Genomic DNA, 22056 nt, shown 5'->3' on the forward strand with positions numbered 1-22056 from the left:
CCGTCATTGTTGTTTGGCGGGTCCGGGCTGGGGATTCGAACCCGCCACCTTAGGTGTACGTGGCTGGCGCCTTAGCTGGTTGAGCTATGGGCGCCGAGCCGACTGTCAGTAACTTTGTCTAGCCACCAAGGAGAGGTGCCTGGGCAGTGCCTATGAGTGGACTCCAGTGCTGTGGAAATACCTGTGTGGAATCCAGATGGCAGGATGGAGGCTATAGACTATCTGAGGAGGATGGGAGGGCACCACTTTATGGCTGTGGAGATGATTCGCTTTTAGGCTCTGACTTACTGGAGCTTGGACCAGGCCAGGTCATGGTTCAAGGAAGCTTCTCCCAGGGAGCCAAGGACAAAAGCAACTTGTAGAGTTAAGTGCATGGGTCTTAGAGAACATCTGCCTCAAACTGGGATGGCTTAAGCCTGCTCCTGAGAAAGGGGGCCTCAAGGAGGTAGACTTGTCTCTGGGAAATGACTGTGTTTCAGCAAGTGGCCAGGGCACTGCCATCCTATATGGAGTGATTTGGAATTTGCCCCAGCCCAGGCCTAACTACCATATGCCATACCCCTCCCCTGATTTCTTTCCCGGGCACACACACTCAGCCCAGAAAAGCATCCTGGCACCCTTATGGCCCTGCTCTGTTTGATCTTCCCATCCCTCTATCACTCTTTCTTCTTCTTCTACTGTAGGGAAGATAGGTGTCTAGGTGGAGGTGGACTGTAGTCAGAAGTTGCCTCCTGTCCTGCCCTTCCAGGGTCTTTCTGAGCATGCATTGAACTTGGGAAAGCACTGGACTTGGGTGCAGACTTTTAAAATGGGAGACTTGGGTTGAGATAAAGAGATTCAAATTGCTTCTGGCATAAACTGGGCTGCTGATTGCAGTCAAAGCCACATGCCTGTCTGATCACAGAGAAAACTGGGGCAGAAGACAGACAAGGCATTTTACTTGCAGATGGGGGTGGGGGCTGCACGTGTGCACGTGCTCTGACTGGCATGAGGTTTCCTTAATGTCTCAACATGCCAGAACTGAAATGTAGCATTTGGTTTGGGGAAGAGGGGTTGCCTGACTTTTTTCTAGCTCTGCTGATAGAGATTTTACCCCCTATGTGATGGTTGCACCGTGTATTCCCTGGGCCCAACTCATTTTCTTTGAAGCAGTGATAGTTGGTGATAATCTTCTTATGGGTAATTGTGGCTCAGTTTATAATGATGGATTAATCTCACATTCTGACTTAGAAGGGAGCCATTTGGTTTGTTTACCTTTCATTTTTTTCTATTACTAATACCCATTTCTGCCGGTTTCACTTTACCTGTATTCTTGAGAAATATTAAATGCCTTCAGTGCATGACTTTACCTTTCATAGTTGTAGGTAGACCGTTCAGAGTCAGGAAAGCCCACAGGCATATTGGAGCCCGGTGCTGGGTGAGACTTATCCTGGCCCTGTCCTCGTTGCCCTTGTCTGCATGGTCCTGAGGCCGTTGCAGCATCTCCCTCACTAGGTCATGACTCCTTGAGAGCAGGGACCTTACCTGGTTCCTGGCTGTATAACCACATGACCTAGCATAGACAAGATGTCCACCTCTCTGAATACAGGTGCCATTTCCAGGTAGCCTTTCAAGTTTCCTTGACTTTCCAGGCCCCACACCTGGATTCCCATTAGAGATGAGGGATGTAGTACTCTCTCATCACACTGGGGACTCCAGAGCACTGCTTGAAAAGCACGCCTCTAGGTCACAGGAGGAGAATCTCAGACTATCTAGTTCCCTGTGTGAATGCCTCCTGCTGCATATTGCCCTCTGTCAGATGACTGTGATGGTTAGGAAGTTTTTCCTAAACATGTGGGTCCCCTCTCCTCTTGGCTGTAGTTAAGCTTCCCACAACCTCCTCACTTTGCTTTCTGGAGAGCAGCATGACTACTGGTTAAGTAAGATTCTTGACTCTATGTTCTGCTGCTATCTTTAGCCTCAGAGGTGCCCTGGGCCTACCTACCACTTGACCTTATAGCAACATGGCTTTCCTGGCCTTACAGGAAAACGTTGCCTTGTAACAACTTCCCAATTTCCTTTTTGTTTGTTAGAGATCACCAGGTATGGCTGTGGCCCCACGTATATGGCTGAACATTAGAGTCATCTGTGGCACTTGCTTTAAAGAAGAGAGAGGGAGGTAGGGGTTGATCCTGGGGCAGATTCCCTAGTAGTTCTGAATCACCATGTCAGGGCTTTAGTGCCCATAGCAGTTTCAATGCACCTGCTAAGTTTGGACGTCAATGGCTGCACTGGCCCACCCTGGGAGCTGGAACTCCTGTGAGCAGTGGGCTTCACTTCCTTCTGGAGCTGCCCTCTTCCCACTGTATTTCAATAAGCTGCTAGGCAACAGAGGCCACAGAACTGGACTGGACTTGCTGGTGGTCCAACATTGGGCACAGGGTTTCAGCCAGATACTCTGGGTGGCCTTTCTTCTCCTGACAGCCCACTTCTCTGATTTCCAGGGTTCAGCTGGGGCAGCTGCCACTGTGACTGAGGGCAGAAAGAAGGGAAGGTGAAGTGGGTATCAAGTGTGTCCAGATGGTTGGGTCTGCTTCTACATTGCCCTGGCCAATGGGCCTCTAGTTAGCACCAGTAGATTAGCTGGGCATATAAAGTGAGGCCAGGAAGAGAGGCAGGGAAACAGGCTTTCTAATAGGTTGGATGTGTCTGACTTTTCTAGTCCGTAGGAAGAGTGCTCCTGTGCCCTAGAGCCTTTGTCAATCATGAGTCACTGCCCAGATGTCTGCCAGATGCCTCAGAGGGACTGGCTACCTGGGAGGTGACTGCCACCTTGTTGGTGCTGGGCAGGGATGGATTGGTGGACACTGCAGACAGGGTTTCTCTGATCTTATGAGCCAGTGGCTGGTGCTTTCCTGGGCCTTCCTGGTCTGGCCCCTGGCTGGAGGTGACCGTGATGGAAGAGCAGCCAGGGTCATCAGGAAGACCCATCCATCAGTGCCCTGTCTCCTGTCTGAGTCTCCTGGCGGGGCTGCAGCTGGCAGCCTGGGCTTGGCAGTTGTTCCATAATTGGAACAGGAGTCATTAAAAAGCCATTAGTGTCTCCTTGTGTGGTTATCGTTTAATGCAGCCTAAAAGATGCCTATCAGAAAAGACAGACTGAGGAAGTGTTGGTGGAAAGGAAGATGCCCTAGGAATGGTGTAAGAGTGGAGCGGTGGAGCTGGGGAGGCAGGGCCATCTGGGTGGGAGTGGTGATGGGGCTAGGCCTCCTGAGGAAGCGAGGGGAGCTCTCCCTGGAGACAGCCATCCTCCTTGTTTTCCACAACAGCTGCTATTTGCTGGGGCTTTTTTGTTATTCACCAGGGAAAGTTGTTGCATGCTCAGATACATTGTCCTTAGCCAGCAACACCCATATAGTACAAGCTTGTCACTGCAGGGCAATGGTGTCCACCTTGTACCCTCACAGCTCTCCTAGAGACACTGTGCCTTACGGAAGCCTGCTTTATTCCACATTTTGGACCCACTCTGGGAGCTGCCTTATTTCTGTGGATTTATTGTAGGCCTTCCTGGATGCTCTCGCTGGGCCAGGCACATGTTGCTTCTCCCCAGCTGCACCCACCTTTCCTCTGTATACTAGAGCATTCAGCTGCTGAGTTAGGCAGTGGCTCTGCAGGTACTTCCAGGATGTTGGAGGTTTCTGGAATCTGTTTTTAGAAGTCTGGCCTTGTGTTCATCCCTCTTTCTCTGAAGGCGAGTGGTTAAGTCCTTCTTACCTGTAATCTTACCTGGTAGTTAATGTTACTAAAGCCTGCGGTGCTTTATCATACTCCCCCATCAGGACGTGGAGGTGGGGACAGGAAGAAGTGATTTTTTTTCCATGGAAGGCAGCCCTTTTGCCCGTAGGATAACTGTGGAAGGTCAATGGCCATGGGACAGAGGCCTGTGGTAGGAAAATGACCCCCTTCCTGGCTAAGGTCATCAGGGGACACTGTCATTGTTGTTTAGCAGTTTGGGGCTGGGTTCAGTGAGGCTGCCATGGCTGGAAACATCTTTTGACAGTTGAGCAGCTACTGTGACCCCACATTTCAGAAGGTGGCTTTGTTAACATGAGCCTGACCTCTCAGCTGGATGTCACCTTTTCTAAATTACTCTAGATATTAGCATCAGCACCTTGGAAGGCATCAGCCAAGCCCAGTGCCTGGGATGGCCCAGATGACTGCCCCAACCCTGTTGCTCTTGTGACCTCTAGTAGGTTGTACAGCAGCCTCTCCCACTGGCACAAAAGGAAGCCAGTGATGTTGCAGTAGAGGTTGCACAGAGGGTTCTGTGGCCAGGCCACTGGCATAGGTTGTGAGGTTTGCAGGCGGCCTTGTGCCAGGCACAGAGCTCAGCAAGTAGAGCACAGTTGGATCTTAGACCCCTGTGCTCCTGTCAGCCGGGTGCCATAGTATAAAACCCAAATTGTGTCTTTCAAACGTGTCCTAGAGTATGCACTGCTCGTGGTGGACAGTGGCGTTTGGGTCTGATTCTTTGAAGTTAGAGCTAATGCTTTGCCCTTGGTTAGTCAGGTCAGTGAGTAGCTACAGAGACAGTGGAAAGTTGCAGCCTCTCAGGCCTGGCAGGGCCCTTAGGCATCTGGGCAGGGTTCAGTGAGGCTGCCATGGCAGGAAACATCTTTTGGCAGTTGAGCAGCTACCGTGACCCCACATTTCAGAAAGTGGCTGAACCCTTTTTTCAGGAGTCTTTGCTAGGCTTGGGCCCCATAACTCAGTGTTTAGGGCGCTGGCACATACATTGGGGCTGGCAGATTCAAACCTGGCCCAGAACTGCTAAACAACAATGACAATAACAAAAAAATAACCGGGCATTGTGGCAGGTGCCTGTAGTCCCAGCTACTTGGGAGGCTGAGGCAAGAGAATCGCTGAAGCCCAAGGATTTAAGGTTGCTGTGAGCTGTGATGCCACAGCACTCTACTGAAGATGACATAGTGAGATTCTGTCTCAAAAAAAAAAAAAAAATTCCCTTCTCAGAAGTCCTTGCTGCAGCCCTCCAGCCTATAGTGTGTGCCTTCCATGATGGGATGCTTACCATCTCAGCCTGCTCAAATTTTTAGGGAGCTAGTTCATCCTCTCTTGTCAATGCCTTCAGGCCCCAAAGAGGCTGTGCCCTTTTGGTAGGTGGGCGGTTTGAGGAACAAGTATGTTTGCTGAGCAGTGTTTTCTTCTGTGTTCAGCAACTGAGAGTTTGGTGAATGAGGCTGTTTTTGCACACAACCCCAGATCACAGTTGGGGCTCCGCTGATGGGAGGATTAGGCTGTGGGTACCAGGAAAGGCTTTCCCAGATGTCAAGTAGGCAGGACAGCTGCCTATAAAATATATGCATAATCCCCGTAGGTTGTGGCAAAGGAGGTGGGCAGTCCACGATGTGGAGAGTCCTTCCATCCTCAGGCTGGCTCCCTCAGAGACACAGGTAGTTTAAGGGACATGTAGGTCAATGACTGTTCCAGCCAGAAAGAGCTGTCAGGACAGGGTGGAAATGGCTTCATCTTGTCCTTGGGTGGTTCAATCTCATCTCTCCCCCTGGCATGCAGACTGTATTCCCCTTCACTTGGGCACATCCACTTCTTACACAGGCGTCTGTATGTGTGTGTAAGCACACGAGATACAGTCACATGCTTCCTTATTGCCTTAGCAAATTTGACATACTCAGGCATGTCTGTGCAAGCATCCACACACAGGTCTGGCTCAGGGGCAGGCTCTGGCATAACTGGGCCAAGGCTGCTTGGGGTTCCCAGAGCTCAGATCCTCAGGCTCCAACTTCACGCCATACAGCTGTCCTGACCTTGCCTTTTATGGAATTTGGGCCTGGGTCTTATGCATATGTCTTGCACTAGCAAGAACGCTAAGCAGTTTTGAGTTACTAGCTCCCTGCTTGTGCTTGCCTTCCTATGGGCAGGCCCCGACTGGGTTAAATGAGGCTGCCTATCTCAAGACTTGTGGGTTTAAGTATTTGATGTCCCTGTGCTGCCTGTGCCATATCTGTGCCAGGGAAGACCTGGTGGCTGGTTCCAAGGTTGTGTATTGATGGGTTGTGTCTACCATGCAAACCTACCCACCCAGCTCAAGACCTGCAGAGAAAGACTGGGTGGTTTCTTAGCTTCACTCTCCCAATGAGAAGGAGGGACCCTCTGTCCTCTTCAAGTGGGGAAGCAGGATAGACAGTGTTAACACCTCCATTCTGCCCACCTAGATAGACAGAAGTTTGTTCTGAATGGATGGGGACAGGGTCTGCCCCAGAGGACCCAACCTCTTCCAGAAATGATGAAAAGGCATGAAAAGCAGAGCTCCCCATAGGAGCAGGCCCCTGGGTTGAAGTCCGGCCTTGGGTCTAGCTTATAGGGTCTCCTGGATTTTAGTCAAGCCTGGCTCTGTATGGGGATCTGATAGAAGAGTCTTATCCTGCAGTTATTGCAGCCAGGCCAGCTGGGAAGTCTTTGGGCAATAGGGATCCTAGCAGGAGATAAGCTCCCAAAGTGGCAGCTCAAGCTGGTTCCCAGAGGGCAGCCCTCACCCTTCCTTCATTACCATTTGAGCTCACTGAGTCCGAGGAGCCGTGATGTGGGAGGGGTTTAAAGGACTCAGAGGTGGATGGGGTGGGTTCTAGGCTACATCCTGGCACCTCGTGGGCAGGCCCTGAACAATTCTTTCTCCCTCTGCAGTGTCTTAGATGATGAGGGCAGCAACCTGAGACAGCAAAAGCTTGATCGGCAGGTGAGTGAGGTTGGGGCTGGGTAGAAGGGCAGTCTGGGCTGGGATATCCCTCTTCCCTAGCTGATCCTGTCTGACACCTGGAGGAAGAGGTGTGCCCTCTCCTTTACCAGCTCAGTATTAATTCTGGCCTGGTACATGGGGCTCCTGCCAGGCAGGCAGCCAGGGTGACCACAGTTGAAGGGCTAAATGTCTGTGTCTGTGGAATCCTTCCACATGGACCAAGTTTTGCCTTCCTTTCTTGGACCCCAGATCTCAAGGTTCCAAGGACATAGGGCCTTGGCCCTGAGTGCACTGTGGATCCCACTGTAACCTCTAGAACCCAACCAAACAAGCAGGGCACTATCTCTGGTCCAAGCCTGGGAACCTATCTGTCCTGGTGGACGTAGTGAGTCAGCCAGTCTCTGTACCTGCCCTATGTCCCCACAGCGAGCCCTGTTGGAGCAGAAGCAGAAGAAGAAGCGTCAGGAGCCCCTGATGGTGCAGGCCAATGCAGATGGGAGGCCTCGGAGCCGGCGGGCCCGGCAGTCGGAGGAGCAGGCCCCCTTGGTGGAGTCCTACCTCAGCAGTAGCAGCAGCACCAGCTACCAAGGTACACCCTGCCTGCCGCTCCAGGGACAGCCAGCCCAGGGAGACCCCTGCACTGTGGCTCCACATCCTGACACTGCTTTGGGGAGCCCCTCAGGGACTTGCTGCCGACCTGGGCAGGTGAGGGGCTGGCCCTGTCAGGGTGTGCCCATCCCCAGGCTGAATGTGGCTTCCAGCCCAGCTGGGACCATGAGTGGGGTTTGTAGAGGGAAGCTAGGACCTGTAGCCTCGGGCTCCAGCCATGTGTACAAGCTGTCACCTGAGTCAGGTGCTTCAGTACAAAAGATCCAAAATCTTATGGATCCAGGAATTCAAAAATCCAGGTTTCTGATCTGGAGCATTTTATTGAGGGCAAGTTGCCACCAGGATTCCCTGCCAGGATGCCACCTCCTAAGAGAAATCTATCTCTTACCAGCCTGTGTCACACCAGCTAATGCCTCTGGGGACACCCATTTCCTTTCTTCCCTGAGCTCCCTGCACCCTCAGTCTGACCTGCAGGTCTCTGACCCCTGCTCATAATTGCTTAGAGCTATAGTGATCTACAGGCTCCAGCTCCCATTCTTATTCCAGTTCTCAGCAGAGCCCACTTGGAGGGGTTTCTGCAGCTTGGGAGGGGGGCGGCTTTGTTGTATCCCTCCCTCTGGAGGCTCCCTTCTGCTTAGGTTAGGGTGAGAGTCCCCTAGGCTAGACTGAGGGTTGGTCTTTCAGCTTGAAAGAGGTACTTAGATTCAGTCACCACTGCCCCCTGCTGGTGTCAGTAAACTAGGCAGCCACGTCATTAAAGAGTACCTGTAAGTTTTCCGCATCTGGCTCTTGCAGTTGGGAAGAACCTAAGTAACCATGGTCCCTCCCTTCTTCTGTGGTTCTTCTGTGACCTGGAACCAACAGCCACTCTGAACTGCGGGGAGTGACCGCACCTCGGAGGCTGACCTTGTTCTAACTGCTGGCCCAGTCCCTGCTCCACAGTGTTCCAGGTTATTTTCCGTGTTCCTCGAACCTAGCCCCAAGCTCACCAGGCTCTCTCTTCTGTGCCTCAGAAGGTAGTGATTGAGTCTCATTCACCTGGTGCCCCGGCTGGGACTTGGCACACTGTGTGAGCCCAGTCCCTGTGTGAGCTCCTACCCTCTGAGGAACCCACCTAGTTCCTACAGTAAAGGCTATCTTTGGGCATTGCCAGTGGCTAAGCATAGCTTGAGATGCTTGACTTGAGTTACCTCCTTTCCTACAAACTAACCCAATGTCCTCACATGCTCCATAAGGACATGGGCTCTGAGGGGTTCAGTGACTTGCTCACAGTACACTGCTAGTGGACAGTGGGGCTAGTCTTCATGCTCAGGCCTGTCAGACTCCAAATGGTCCTTCCACCATATTACATTGTCTTCTTGATAAAAAGCTCCTTCATGGAATTCCCTACACGTATCTCAGTTCCTCCCTCTAGGCCAGGGGTCCTCAAACTTTTTAAACAGGGGGCCAGTTCACTGTCCCTCAGACCACTTTAGGGCTGGACTGTGGGCCCAAGATGAGTCAGCTGCTAAGCAGGACAGGCGGTGGTGGCAAAAACACCCGGCGGGGCAGATAAATGTCCTCGGTGGGCCACATGTGGCCTGTAGGCCGTAGTTTGAGGACCCCTGCTCTAGGCCATACCCAGTGTATCTCTACTCCACTCCAGAGGCCCTTTAGAAAAGGGGACAAGGACCTCATCCCAGCTGTTTTAGAGAGGCAGCCCCAGCTGTTCCTCATAGAAAAGGCCCTGTTCCCCTTTTCCTGGCAGCCACCTGCCCCACTTCCTCTGTGCACTGTCTGGGGAGTAGTGGTGTGCCCTGCAGGGAAGGCAGCCTGTTTGGGGGTCCCCAGGACCCTCACCACCCCAGCTCTGTTGAGCCTGGCACCTCACTGTTCAAGGCTGTGCATAGGGGGAACCTGTGCCCAGCACTTTGGGCCCTGCCAGTTTGTGCCAGAGGCTAATCATTGATGTGCAATCATTTTGGCTCTGTTTCATGAGCAGCAGGCATGGCCATGCAGGGAGAGAAGAAGCGCCTCTGGGGAAAGCGTAGGGCTGAAGTCAGAAGATAGTCTCTGGTGGTGCCACTGACAGCTTTACCTGCTCACTTATGACTGTTGTAAAGCCACTTACCCCCCTGGGCCATTTCATCTACTATAACATGAGAGAAATTCACTGTCTGAAGGCTTTGGAAATTGAAGGATCCATGGTGTGTTCCAGGGTCCAAAATCAGCTGATTGCCGTTTCCTGCTGAGATTCTAGACCAGCCTGGGCCTTGCCCACAAGGGACATTTGAACATGTGATACTTGACTTCAGGAGGTGCATACTGCTTCTCTGGGGGCCCAGTCTTTGTCAGCTCCTGGTGGTGGACAGAGCCCTGGGGAGGCTGCTGCGCACATGCACACCTGACAAGCCTGGGATCTGGTGTCCTAAGGCCACGTCCACTCCACCAACAGCATTAGCTGCCTCCTGCTCTGCCCTCTGCTGGCCATTGGTATTAAATACAGGGAGATTATTCCAAGAGGAAAATGAGGGTGTTTGACATACATCTGAGATGGCAATTTATCCTGGTAAAGCTTCTGACTGTGCTCATTTATGTTACAGATTCATTCCTTTCTCAGATATTTATGGAGGGCCTATTTTGTGTTAGGCTGTGGATCAGGGACTAACATAGTGCAGTGGTCCCAAGTGAGCACAAATGGGTATGGTCTCTGCTCTCATGGACCTTACAGTGTTCGACAGATGGTCATAGGTACTCTTTATGGAAAGCAGCCAGGTTCTGTGAGTAGATGACAAAACGCCCACTCTACGGAGTCAGGGACAGCCTCTCTCAGGAAGTGATGCCTGAGCTGAACTCTGCAGGGTGAATAGGAGTTAGTCACATAGGGCAGGGTGGTGCAGGCAACAGGAGCAGCTAGAGCAAGGGCCCTGTGGCAAAGGGGTCCAGTATGTGCAAGGCACTGAAAGAGCCCGGTGTGTATGATTAGACCAAGGGGATGGGAAGGAATCTTGGTTTTCATCTTGAGAACATTAAGAACCCACTCAAGGATTTTGAGCAATTCTACAGGCACCTTTGGAGGCCACTGGCTGTGACCCTTCTGAGTCCTCAGTGTTGGCGTGTGTAGCTCCTTGTATCCCAGAGTTGTCCTTCCTCAGGGTGCCACTACAGCCAGGGACCCTGGGCCATCCCCCATGTGTCTACCTGGAACCCTTGCCCCAGTTGTGGTCTCTTCTGTAAGATGCAGCCTTTGTTCTCTTCCTCCCCTATCTCCCATGACCCACATGCTCAGAGATCAGGGGCCCCCTCCCTGTCCAGGCTCAGAACAGTTTGCTTCCCCAGAACTGTGATTACTCTGCTTCTTGGCTGATCAGTTTTGGCCTGGCTGTTGACTTGATTACAATAGGCTGTGATGCCATCTCCTGGCTGGGCCTACCCTGGGACCTTTGCTTGGTAGAAATGCAAGTGGCCTGGAAGGGGGTACAAGGGCTCTAGTGGGGCTTAAGTGTTAGGTGTCAAGGGGGCAGGGTTTGAGAAATGCTCTGTTGGCAACTGTTCAAATGGGAGCTCTGGTCTCATCCAGTGTCCAATTCTGTTCTCTCTCTCTCTCTCTCTCTCCTCTCCTGAGCAGTTCAAGAGGCCGACTCACTCGCCAGTGTGCAGCTGGGAGCCGCCCATCCCACAGCACCAGCCTCAGCCAAGAGAACCAAGGCATCAGCCACGGCAGGGGGCCAGGGTGGGGCCTCTAGGAAGGAGAAGAAGGGAAAGCACAAAGGTTAGCTGCCTTCTTGCCTCTTCTGCAGTCCCCCCGTCCCCCAGGAGGCCTGTCCTCTCCTAACTTGGAGGTGAGGGATGGGATGAGTAGCCTCAGGGAAGACAAGGATTGGCACTGAGCTGGCTAAGAGGCCTCATCTAGGTCATGATGTGCCTGGGCTTGCCTGTGAGCACAGGGTGGCCCTCCGGGAAGTGAAGTCCAAGTCAACTCAAAAGGTCCAGGACCACCCTTCCCCTCACACCCAACCTTGGCCTGAGTACCCTCTATCCTGACCCCTCCAGGATGTCACTCGGCCAGGGTGAAGACATTCCTTTCAGTGAGGGCTCTGTGCCTCCCAGGCAGCCTGCCACATCCTCGTGCAGTAATGCCAGCTCCTCCTCGTGATGTGGGCTTCCTGCAACAACCTACTCTAGTCCTGATTCCATCCTTTGGGCCACAGATCAGTCTGTTCCTTCTGCTCCTCTCTCTCCAAAAGAGATCCTTAGAGATCAGCAATAAGGATGGTGGCCCTTGCCTTGAGTCCTGTCTCCTGGCTAGATCCCCAGTTTCCTCAAACCTTATTCATGGGTAGTAATTTCAAAGCCACTGTGTCATGGTTGGACAGTGATGTGGCAGGGTCCATGGGCTTCTGGAGCTGGCCCAGCCCTCTGGGTGTAGCTCAGCATTGACTTAGGCAGGAAAGTCAATGTGGGAAAGGAGATCCTTTACTTAGGAAGGAGAGTATATGCCAACCACACTCTTTTTCAAGGGTCCCCGTGTGTTTTTAATGATGTGTGTGTTACTGTGTGTGTATGTGTGTGTGTGTGTGAGAGAGAGAACACCAGCGTGGATAACTTGTAGCTAGCCATGTCTGTGACCATTGTTGACCTCAGCTATAGTCTGGATCAATTCTTGTTCTCTGTCATGTTTTTTTCCACTGTGCAGTTGGTTTTGTAGATGGCTACCATCTGCCTTAAGGATGTGGGTGTTTCAAACCAACACTCAGCAATTAATGTGGGGGACGAGCAGAAGAAACGAAGCCCACATCACTTCACAGCTTACTAGTTGCTAACAGCCCGCAGCAGTCATTAGTTTTTTAAAAATCAATTTTGCAAGTAAAGTTTTGCAGAGGGTCTCCCCATCCATCCCTCACCCTCTTCATGGATGTCTAAGAATCCAGGCCCTTCCCTCCTCCTCCTGGATGTAACTCAGGAGTGTCCATGGCCTGCAGGCACCAGCCAGCCAGCAGCACTGGCAGAAGACAAGTCTGAGGCCCAAGGTGCGGTGCAGATCCTGACTGTGGGCCAGTCAGACCACGCCCAGGACGCAGGGGACACGGCAGCTGGTGGGGGCACTCAGCCCAGCGGGCAGGATCTCCGTGCCACGATGCAGAGGAAGGGTGAGCCCTGTGGGGGCCCAATGACACCCTGCAAAGCTCAGCCCCAGGTTCTCAGATGCACCTTTCTCTGGGAGCTTGGCCTCCCTTTGTTCTAGCCCTCCCTGGCCATGTGGGATAGGGGGCACACTTGGAGACAAATGAGAAACTTATTGGCAGGGGACCCTGATAAGGCCAAGTTAAGGGAAGGAAGTGTCAACTGGGGTAACCAACCCATAGCCCAGGCCTATCTCCCCACCCTTGCCCCACATTCATCTCCTGCTCCTAGGGAGGCTAATTTGGGGGCAGATTTGCTTTCCCTTCTGCTCCTTAGAAAAAACTCCTTTTATAAAAAGTATTCCATGTGTCTGCTACACTGGAGGAGCAAAACCAAGATTCCAGGCAGGGTAGAACTTCCTGGAAATAAGCTGCCCAGTGTCCCCACCAGGAGCCCTGCTGTAGGGGGGGCCCCTGGTGCTTGGTAGCAGAGGAAGAAGCCTAGCAGTGCCACACACATTCTGGGAATCTAATCAAGGATGGCTTCTTGGAGAAAGGGCTACTGAGACAACTCAGGGATGGGGGTGGCATTCTAGGTAGGGTAGGGTAGGGATAAAACACCTGAGACAGAGCTCAAGGCAGGCTAGGGGGAAGAGGAGGGCTGAGTAAGGAGGTGAGGACTGTTCCCTGGCAGATTCTATGGCCTGTGCCAGTCAGGACCTCTAATAGGCCCAATGTCAGAAACAGAGCTTCCCAGTGCAGGGTCAGCTCAGTGCAGGCCTTGATATGTAGAAGACAGTGCCAATTTGACTGTTAGGAGGGGCTGATGCAGTGACTGAGCTGAAACTGGGTGGTGGGAATGTATCCTGAGGATTATGACCAGCCCCAGCTAATGTGTGCACCCGAGAGAATGTGTGTCTTTGTGTCTAGACACATGTAGGAGTTTATTCGTGAATGTGAATATGTGTGTATATAAGTGTGGGTCTGTGAATGTGAGTCTCTATGTGTGTTTCAGGGCATACTTTCCACTCACTGACCCTTTCCTGTTCTCTGCTGGGCCCAGGCATCTCCAGCAGCATGAGCTTCGAAGAGGAAGAAGAGGACGAGGATGAGAACAGCTCCAGCTCCTCCCAACTAAATAGCAACACTCGCCCCAGCTCTGCTACTAGCAGGAAGTCCACCCGGGTGAGTAAGGAGCTTTTATTCATAGCGGGAGTGAGATGGCAGTGTGCAGAAGGCTGTTCGTCTAAATTAGAGGTGGAGAACGTGTGAAAAAATGGTGGGGAGCTGGCTCTTCTGGGGCCAGGGCTAGACCTAGATGCTTGTCAAGACCATCTGTGGCTGGACCCTCCTGCCCTCCCTCCTAATGTCTTCAGCCAGGCCAGGGGGCTGGGGAGAGCTGGAGTTGGGCAGGATGACCTCTGGGACTGAGGAGAAGGACAGGCTGGGAGGATAGCTCCTGACTCTGAGGCCAGGATGTTCAGGCCCACTTCCCAGGGATCCTGCCATATCTTCTATCACCACCACCACATCAGGAGGTAGATTTGGACCCCAGATCACCAGTTTTGTCTCCTTAGGGTCCCTGGGGCTCAGGCTTCTACTCTCTTCCCCATAGGAGGCAGCCTCAGCCCCCAGCCCAACAGCCCCAGATCAACCAGTGGATATTGAGGTCCAGGATCTTGAGGAGTTTGCACTGAGGCCAGCCCCTCAGGGTATCACCATCAAATGCCGCATCACAAGGGACAAGAAGGGGATGGACCGGGGCATGTACCCCACCTACTTCCTGCACCTGGACCGCGAGGATGGGAAGAAGGTGAGGTTGGTGTGGGCATGTGTTTATATCTGGGACAGGCTGGTATTCCTGCAGGCTAGAATATGACTGAAGACCTCAGATCCAACACTTACTTCTCAGTTCCCCAAAGAAACAGGCTCTGTGCCTGGCCATTGCGTACCTCTGTATGTGTGCCAGTGCATTTGTGTGTGTGCACATATATGTGTTTGGGAGCTGACACCAGGGAGAGTCATTCGTGTGAGTGGCCCCGTGATTGTGTGGGGACCAGAGACCAGCTCTGGATTGTGACATTGCTCTATTCTCCAAGGTGTTCCTTCTGGCGGGAAGGAAGAGAAAGAAGAGTAAAACTTCAAATTACCTCATCTCTGTGGACCCAACAGACTTGTCTCGAGGAGGGGACAGCTACATCGGGAAACTGCGGTACCAGGGCTCCCCCAGGAAGCAGGGTGTGGGGAGGAGCACAGGCAGCCTCTTTGTAGAGGACACCTCGTGTCCCTGAAGTAGATCTAGGCTAGGATTGGATCCTGTACCAGGATCCACTCTCTTCACCAGATCCAACCTTAGGCCTAGGTCTTTGCCCAGCCTAGACCCAGACTTAGAGAAGGGCCCCTACTGTAAGTTACTCCCAGGCAGGTGGATACAGATCCGCCAGGCATCATGGATCAACCTCCAGGATGTCATTGATGATGCAGGCCACCACGGAGGATCTGCCTTGGTCCTGTGGGCAGTGCCAAGAGGCAGGGCTGAGTACGCCTCTTGAGGAAGAGTGGCAAAAATTGGGGAGCTCAGGGGGGAGAGGGAGAGGCAGGAAGGCTCTGAGCTAGGTCTTAGTGGGGAGGAGCTGAAGAACAGAGCACCAGCCTTGGGAAACATCACTAGAGGTGAGGTAAGGAGCTAAAGCTGGGAATAAGGCTGGATGGGACTGGTCGTGCTACAGACTTAACAGGCACTATTCTGCTTGCTCTCCATGAAGGGAACACACCGATTCCCTCAGGGAAACCTCCTTCCTAGTTTACCTCCCCAACTTGCCCTCCCTGAACTGAGATGCCCGTGAGTCTTCTCAGAGCAAGTCTGGGCCTCTGACCATAAAGTACCTTCAAAGATGTGGATTCAGTGAACAGCGAGCCCCTGGGTTGGCTCCTGTCCCAGCTGAGAATGCTTTGTAGGTGCCTCATAGGGCAGACTATGTTCCCTGTCCTGGGGCATCTAGATGGTGCATGGCCCATATTGATTGTGCCTTCCCTTCAGATCCAACCTGATGGGCACCAAGTTCACCGTTTATGACAATGGAGTCAACCCTCAGAAGGCATCATCTTCTACTCTAGAAAGTGGGACATTGCGTCAGGAGTTGGCAGCTGTGTGCTATGTGAGTCCCGGGTTCCTGGGTCTCTGGTCTTCCAAGTTAGACATGAAACCCAGGACTTGTTGCTTGTTCTGGGGTCATCCCATCGATCTTGATGGGTAGATAGGAATGTGTAGAGAGGGCCTGTCTTCTATGGAATGACCCCTGCCTGGGACAGGGGCCCTGGCCCTCTCTTCCTTCTGTCTTCAGAGCTCACACCAGCACTGACCATCTGCCTGGGGAGTTCTGGGAACCAGGTCTGGCTCTCTGCAGTCCAGCCCAGTAATCTCCTGGACAGGAGGAGGCAGGAGGCTTAGATCTTTTTTGTGCATTTCCCAAATCCAGAATGGCAGGTCCTACATGGGTTATAGGCCCTCTGCATAATCATCTCACTAAATGCTCGACCTAAAAGGTAGATCCTATTTTCTTACAGATGACAAAACTGAAGCTTAAAGGTTGAGTCACTTGGTAACATCATGCAGCTCATAACTGAATACAATGTAATCTAAATATAGGGGCTACCTCTACCTCTTTGAACAGCAGTTTCCTCATTTTTAAAATAAAGGATGATTGCCCCATCCACCTTGGCAATAGCACTTGGAGGCTTTGGGGACGCCACAGCTATTTTTGTATGTTCTGATGGTGCCACCTACTGGTCAGTTTGGGGGAGGTAGCCTGAATCTTGTCTTCTAAGTACTTCCTGAGCCCAACTGTTTTCCAGATACTGTTCGGGGAACTAAGAATGCAGTGAACAGACATAAATTTATACCTTTATGGGACTTAAAGCTGTAGTAGAATAGACAAGCTACAGAGGGTGGTCTGAGTTCGTGTTTACATTTCACACAAACTTCATGTCCACCCCGTATGCTAAGAAGAAAAAGTAGGGAAGGTGAGATATGAAATGTCACATGTACATGAGACTATAGGAAAGATGATAGGGAGGGCCTCACTGAGGTAGCTCTTGAGTAAAGTCCAGAAAGAAGTTAAAGCCAGCCATGAACATGTCTGGGGGACACAGCAAGCTTGGCATGAAGGAGGAATGAGTGAATGCATGAGAGAGTATATGGGGAGGAGAGTGAGACGACGGGGTCACCTCTCCACCTTTCACCCTGAGCAAGCTGGGGAGCTGTGGGGTTTTTGAGCAGGGAGAGGACAATCTAACTTAACAGAACTACCTGCTGCTGTTGAGGACAGACGGTAGAAGGGGGATGGGGGGAGCAAAGGACAGAAACAAGGAGTCAGTCCAGTTAAAGGCTGCTATAGTGTTCCCAGCGAGAGACAGTGGTGGTGGAAGTGCTGGAATTCTAGGCATAATCAAAAGGTAAAGCTGACAGAAATCGCTGATGGATGAGAAGTAGGGTATGAAAGGGAAGAGTCAAGTATGGCTCCAAGTAGTTTGCTCCAACAAATGGAAGAGCTGAGTTGCTGTTTACAGAAGCCAGGAAGACTGTAAGAAGCACTAGTTTGGCAAAGTAGAGATCCCAGAGCTCAATTCTGGACACGTTAAGTTTAGAGATGCCTATAGTGGAGATGGTGAAACCAGCTCTTCCTAAGTACTCCCTTCCCTAGTCTCTCCAGTAGATAAGTGGACTCCTCGGTTGTGCAGTGTTGAGTTCTCTCTCTGTTTCCCAGGAGACAAATGTCTTAGGCTTCAAGGGGCCTCGGAAGATGAGTGTGATTGTCCCGGGCATGAACATGGTTCACGAGAGAGTGTCTATCCGCCCCCGCAACGTGAGTCTTTGTCTCACCCTTTCCCCTTCCCCATCATTGTAGCCTGTGTGTGAGCGTCTAAGGCCAGAACTCCAGCTGGTGTGTTTATGTGGAAGTCTAGGGAAATCTAAGCACCCCCATTCCTGGGACATATGCTCTTTGGGGTGGTCATGGTGGTAAGGCCTGGACCAGGCTCAGGTGAGGCTGCCCTCCCAGGAGCATGAGACACTGCTAGCACGCTGGCAGAATAAGAACACCGAGAGTATCATCGAGCTGCAAAACAAGACACCTGTGTGGAATGACGACACCCAGTCTTACGTACTCAACTTCCATGGGCGCGTCACACAAGCCTCCGTGAAGAACTTCCAGATCATCCATGGCAATGACCGTGAGTGCTTCTGCCCCTACTTATTACTGTCCACATGGTATCTGGGGCCCTTAGCTTAGAGTTCAGCTCACCTAGCCCTGCTTACGGTGTCTAGAGTTTAGGGACATGAGCTGTATGACTTAGATTAGATGTAAAGAACTTTCTAAACATAATGACTGGGAGACCCTGGAAGAACTTTGTTTGGAGCCCTGGTCCTAGATTCTGTAAACTCAGCAGAGTCTCAGGAATGGGAATAGCCTTTAAATGGACTTTTCCTCCTCTTCTCTGTCTCCTGGTGTTTGTACGCATCTCACTTTTCTCCTTTGCGGCCTCTCTCCTGCCACTTTTCCCAACTGACCTTTGTTTTACCTCCTTGGGGATTCCCTTGGTATCTATGCTTATTGCTTTTTCTTCCCTCTTGTGGTTTGGCTGTCTGTCTGTCCTTCCCTATCTCTACCATTCCTGCTCTGTCCTTCTGTTTCCTTCTCCATCTGTGCCTGTGCCTGGCCCCAGCGGACTACATCGTGATGCAGTTTGGCCGGGTAGCAGAGGACGTATTCACCATGGATTACAACTACCCGCTGTGTGCGCTGCAGGCCTTTGCCATTGCCCTCTCCAGCTTTGACGGCAAGCTGGCCTGTGAGTAGAGGTCTCCTCGTGCCCTTTGGGGTTGCCCAGCCTGGAGCGGAGCTTGCCTGCCTGCCTGCCTGCCTGCGGAGACAGCCCTGCCTACCCTCTGTACATAGGCCTTCTGCCAGATGAAGCTGTGGCCCTCAGTGGGTTCCTTGGTCCAGCCAGCCAGGAACTGGCTCCTCTGTCTCTGCTGCTGAGGCAGGGGAGTAGCAGAGAGTGGGTGGGTGGGTATGAAGGGACAAAAGTAATTATGTCTGTGCCCCAAGATGAAACTGCCTGCCCTGCTCTTGGGTTAGTATTGTGCTGCATTCATGTTAGCCAAGCTGAGCAACCTCTTCAGCTGGGAAGGCTGAAAGAGGTATGGGCAGAGGAAGCACAATACAGGGCTGCTGGGGTCCAGGAGTCAGATGACAACAGGCACCACAACAGGTGGGGGCACAGTGAGTGTGTGTAGGACATACTAACTTTACATAGCGAAGGGGTTGGTGGCTGAGTCTGACATAACAGCTGCAGAAAGCCCTCTAACTTCAAAAGGCCACCACCAGGCTTAAGAGAAGTTAGGAGGATGGTAGGGACAGGTGAGTGGTAGGACCTTGCCAGATTGCAGGGCCTGGCTGTCTGTGGCTGTGGGAATCAGCTAGTGGCCTATTGTTCTAGCTCATTTGATTTCTCTAGGTTTTCTCTGTGCTCGCAGAAGTAGCAGGAACCTAGCTCTCAAGGCCAAATGTCTTAGCAGATGAGGCCTGCAGGATACAGGCTCAGCACAAAGAAGGTGCATGAACAGGCTCCCTGGATTGGGGTTGTCTTGGCAGCCCTGTCAACTGCCCCAGGAGCTCTCTGCTGAGCAGCCCCAGCACAACCCCCAGAAAACGTAGATGGGGTCCAGTTCACCAGCCCAAACGCACACAGCTAGGCGTGCCTAGGATTCTTGCAGGCAAAGCACCATTCCCAAACCATGGTATGCTCCAGAAGAATCGCCTCTCTGGAGAGAGCCAGTTCCCACTGCTGTCAGCCAAATTGTGGTTGGTTAGGGCTTCTATGTGTGATTCTTCTTGGGAGGGAATATTTTAGAACCACAAGAGATCAGAGAGAGGTGGTAGGACCCTTAGGGATCAATTAGTACAACCATGTCACTTTAGGTCAATCACACCGGAAAATGGGATTTTCCCTGGATCACCTCACTGGTTAATGGCAGAGTTCAGAATATCTAATTCCCTGATTTCTTTGTTCCCATTGTCCCCTGAGAAACTAGTATCTCTGGCTCAGTAGCCTTATGCATGCCCTCCCCACTTTCTCTGATTCTGGATCTTAGAGACTTAGAAACGTCAGAGTTGATGTGTTAAGACTGAAACCATTGCAGAAGGAAATCAGGCAGCTCCCTGTTGAAAGTTGTCTGGCTTTTTGCATGTCCATTTGATCAGGATTGGCCATGCCTGGCCCCTCCGCAAGGGCTGCTCCACCTTGAGCAGGCCTCAGCAAGGCTGATGCACATTTCTCTGTCTGGGTGTGACAGCGTGAGTGTGAACATTCAGGGGCTGGGCCTGATTGCTCCGTCTACCGCCACTGCTACTTCTCCTTCAGGCACTGTCCTCCCTTCAGGCTTGGGAACTCTAAGCCTAAGTTCTTGCCCATTTATCATTTACCCTGGCAGAGGCTTCTTGTCCAGACAGAGCTAAAATCAGTGGAAAGCAAGCAGGGTTTGTACCTTGCTTTAGAGTAGATATGCTTGGAAAGGCTAAGTAAACATGTTAGTGAAGCTCTACAGGCGAAGGAGTTGTTTTGACTTAAATGGAAGTAGTGTGCTCTCATTGCTTTGCAGTCACAGTTTTCCTATGTTGAATGCTAAAGCAAGGCATACCTGTTCTAGCAGGATCTGCCCACGCCTCAGCCATCCATGTGGGAGAGGCCCCTCCAATAATTAGCTTTTGTTAACATGGTCGAGTTCTAGAGGGCGCTGGAATTTCCTTTGCCAGGGCTAGTGAAATACTGTGGTGCCATCCTCATTTCTATAGTTCTAGTTTGGCCCCTCCTTCCCTGACATTAAGAGAAGAGCTTAGTGACATTAGAGATGGTAGAAACTAGGTGATCTCTGAAGTCTGGTCAAGCTAATTCTCTGGGTCTATGGTTTGAAGGTAGAACAAGCTGATTCTGGCGTGTGGGGGTAGTAAAGGGCTGCTGGTAGCAAAATAGAAAAATCCGAAGCACAGTGGAAAAACTGGCTTCTGCTTTCTCCGTTAGTACACGGAAAAGTATTGGCTGGATACTTTGGTAGGATCAGGAAATGTGGGCCTAGCTTTCTTAGCCTGGGTTTGGAGAAGGGTAATCTCAGCAACAAAAACCTCTGCTGGGTATTGAGTGACAAGCAAGAGCAGTTGAATTACCTGCTTGCAACCCAGCTTCACAAGTTCTGCTTATAAGACTTCACTTCAGGGATGCTGCTTTTCCATGACTCCTGGCCATGGGCTCAAGAACTTATAAAGCTGCCAAGGCTCCTGGAGACCACCTGGGTGAGCCTCTCCCATAATAAGAGTTATTTCCCTTTGCACACTCTACCCCAGATGGTCCTTGAATGAGCAGGTGTATTGAATATGGAATGAGCAGTCCCTAAGGGTGTTGGGTAGCTGGGGTCTTAGGCAGCTTTTCTGTAACTGCTCCTGGCTCTGTGACTCCTGGAGCCACACCCCAAAACTCTATACCCTCTGCCCCAGAACAGTTCTCTTGCAGAGCAGAGAAGTTCAATTCCCTTACTCCAAGTCTAGCTTTTCTTTCCTTCTGGCTTCAAGGTGCTCTGTGTCTATCTGTGTCTGTCTGCGTGTCTGTGTGTATTTGGGGAAAAGGGCAATCAGCAAATAATCAGCTGAGGTTTATTATCACATTTCTAAGGATGAGCAGGAAAAGAATAAGCATGTAGTCATGATCATTTGTGGATTTTGTCTGTCTGTTTCATGCTTTTGGAACAGAAGCATACCTGGGAAATTACCAGCTCTTTCTCCCAGGGTTCTGAGCAAGAGGATAATACCATCCAAGAAAGTTAAGTTTTTCACTTCCCACTCTGCATTCCCTGAAGAAACTGGTATGTTGCATGTATGTTTTTGGATGAATTTGAACATAATCTAGTGAATGTGCCTTAAAAATCACGACACTAGTTCAGAGGACATGTGAGGTCCAGACCCATGACGAGGACGGGTGTTGGAAGCCAGGGAGTGCGATAATCACCGGGCAGGAGAGGTTTTGGAGGCTGCCTCCAGTGACAAGTAGAGCAACACAAGTGCAGAAGCAGAAGTTTTTCTTCATTCTGAGAGTAGTAGGGTGCTTCTCTCTAAATAAACCTAGCATTTATTTAGAGGTAGCTCTATATTTAACAAGCAAGAGAGATGATTTCAAAGGAAAAGTTCCAGGCTTTGTTCAGAATGGAGTCTGCAGTGAGGGGAGATGCCAGGAAAGCCGTGTCCGTGGCTCTGTTATGCAAGCACAAATTCTATCTCCTAGATGGGTCTCCGGGTGTTCCCTTACTGCTGTAACACTGGCCTTCCCTTCTCTATAATTTCTTGCCACAGCTGTGACATCCCTGTATGACCTCAGGATGTCAGGTGGCCCCCAGAGCACATGTTTTCCAGATAGCTGAGTGATTTGGCTTTCATGCAGTGCCCTACACTGTGACTGGGGCCTTGACTATTCTTTAGTTAGGACCCAGAATTGGGACTCTCCACTGCCCTGGGCCCTGGTTTATGAACCTGTAGCAGCCCCTAG

At 51.5% G+C, this 22056-nt stretch overlaps 1 protein-coding gene across 1 annotated transcript in view; it reads left to right on the forward strand.

Annotated features, from left to right (window-relative positions):
- Positions 1–18320, forward strand: part of TUB (tubby bipartite transcription factor) — a 64761-nt gene extending 46441 nt beyond the window's left edge. Inside the window, 11 exon segments of the mRNA XM_012803264.2 lie at positions 6700–6751; positions 7178–7340; positions 10968–11111; positions 12322–12489; positions 13526–13647; positions 14078–14275; positions 14562–14674; positions 15503–15620; positions 17229–17327; positions 17523–17694; positions 18187–18320. Of these exon segments, the coding sequence (XP_012658718.2) occupies positions 6700–6751; positions 7178–7340; positions 10968–11111; positions 12322–12489; positions 13526–13647; positions 14078–14275; positions 14562–14674; positions 15503–15620; positions 17229–17327; positions 17523–17694; positions 18187–18320 (1483 nt within the window).
- The last annotated feature ends 3736 nt before the right edge of the window (positions 18321–22056 follow it).

Source organism: Otolemur garnettii, unplaced genomic scaffold, assembly GCF_000181295.1.
Source record: "Otolemur garnettii isolate 467f Iridium unplaced genomic scaffold, OtoGar3 scaffold00001, whole genome shotgun sequence".
NCBI classification, from domain to species: Eukaryota; Metazoa; Chordata; class Mammalia; order Primates; family Galagidae; genus Otolemur; species Otolemur garnettii.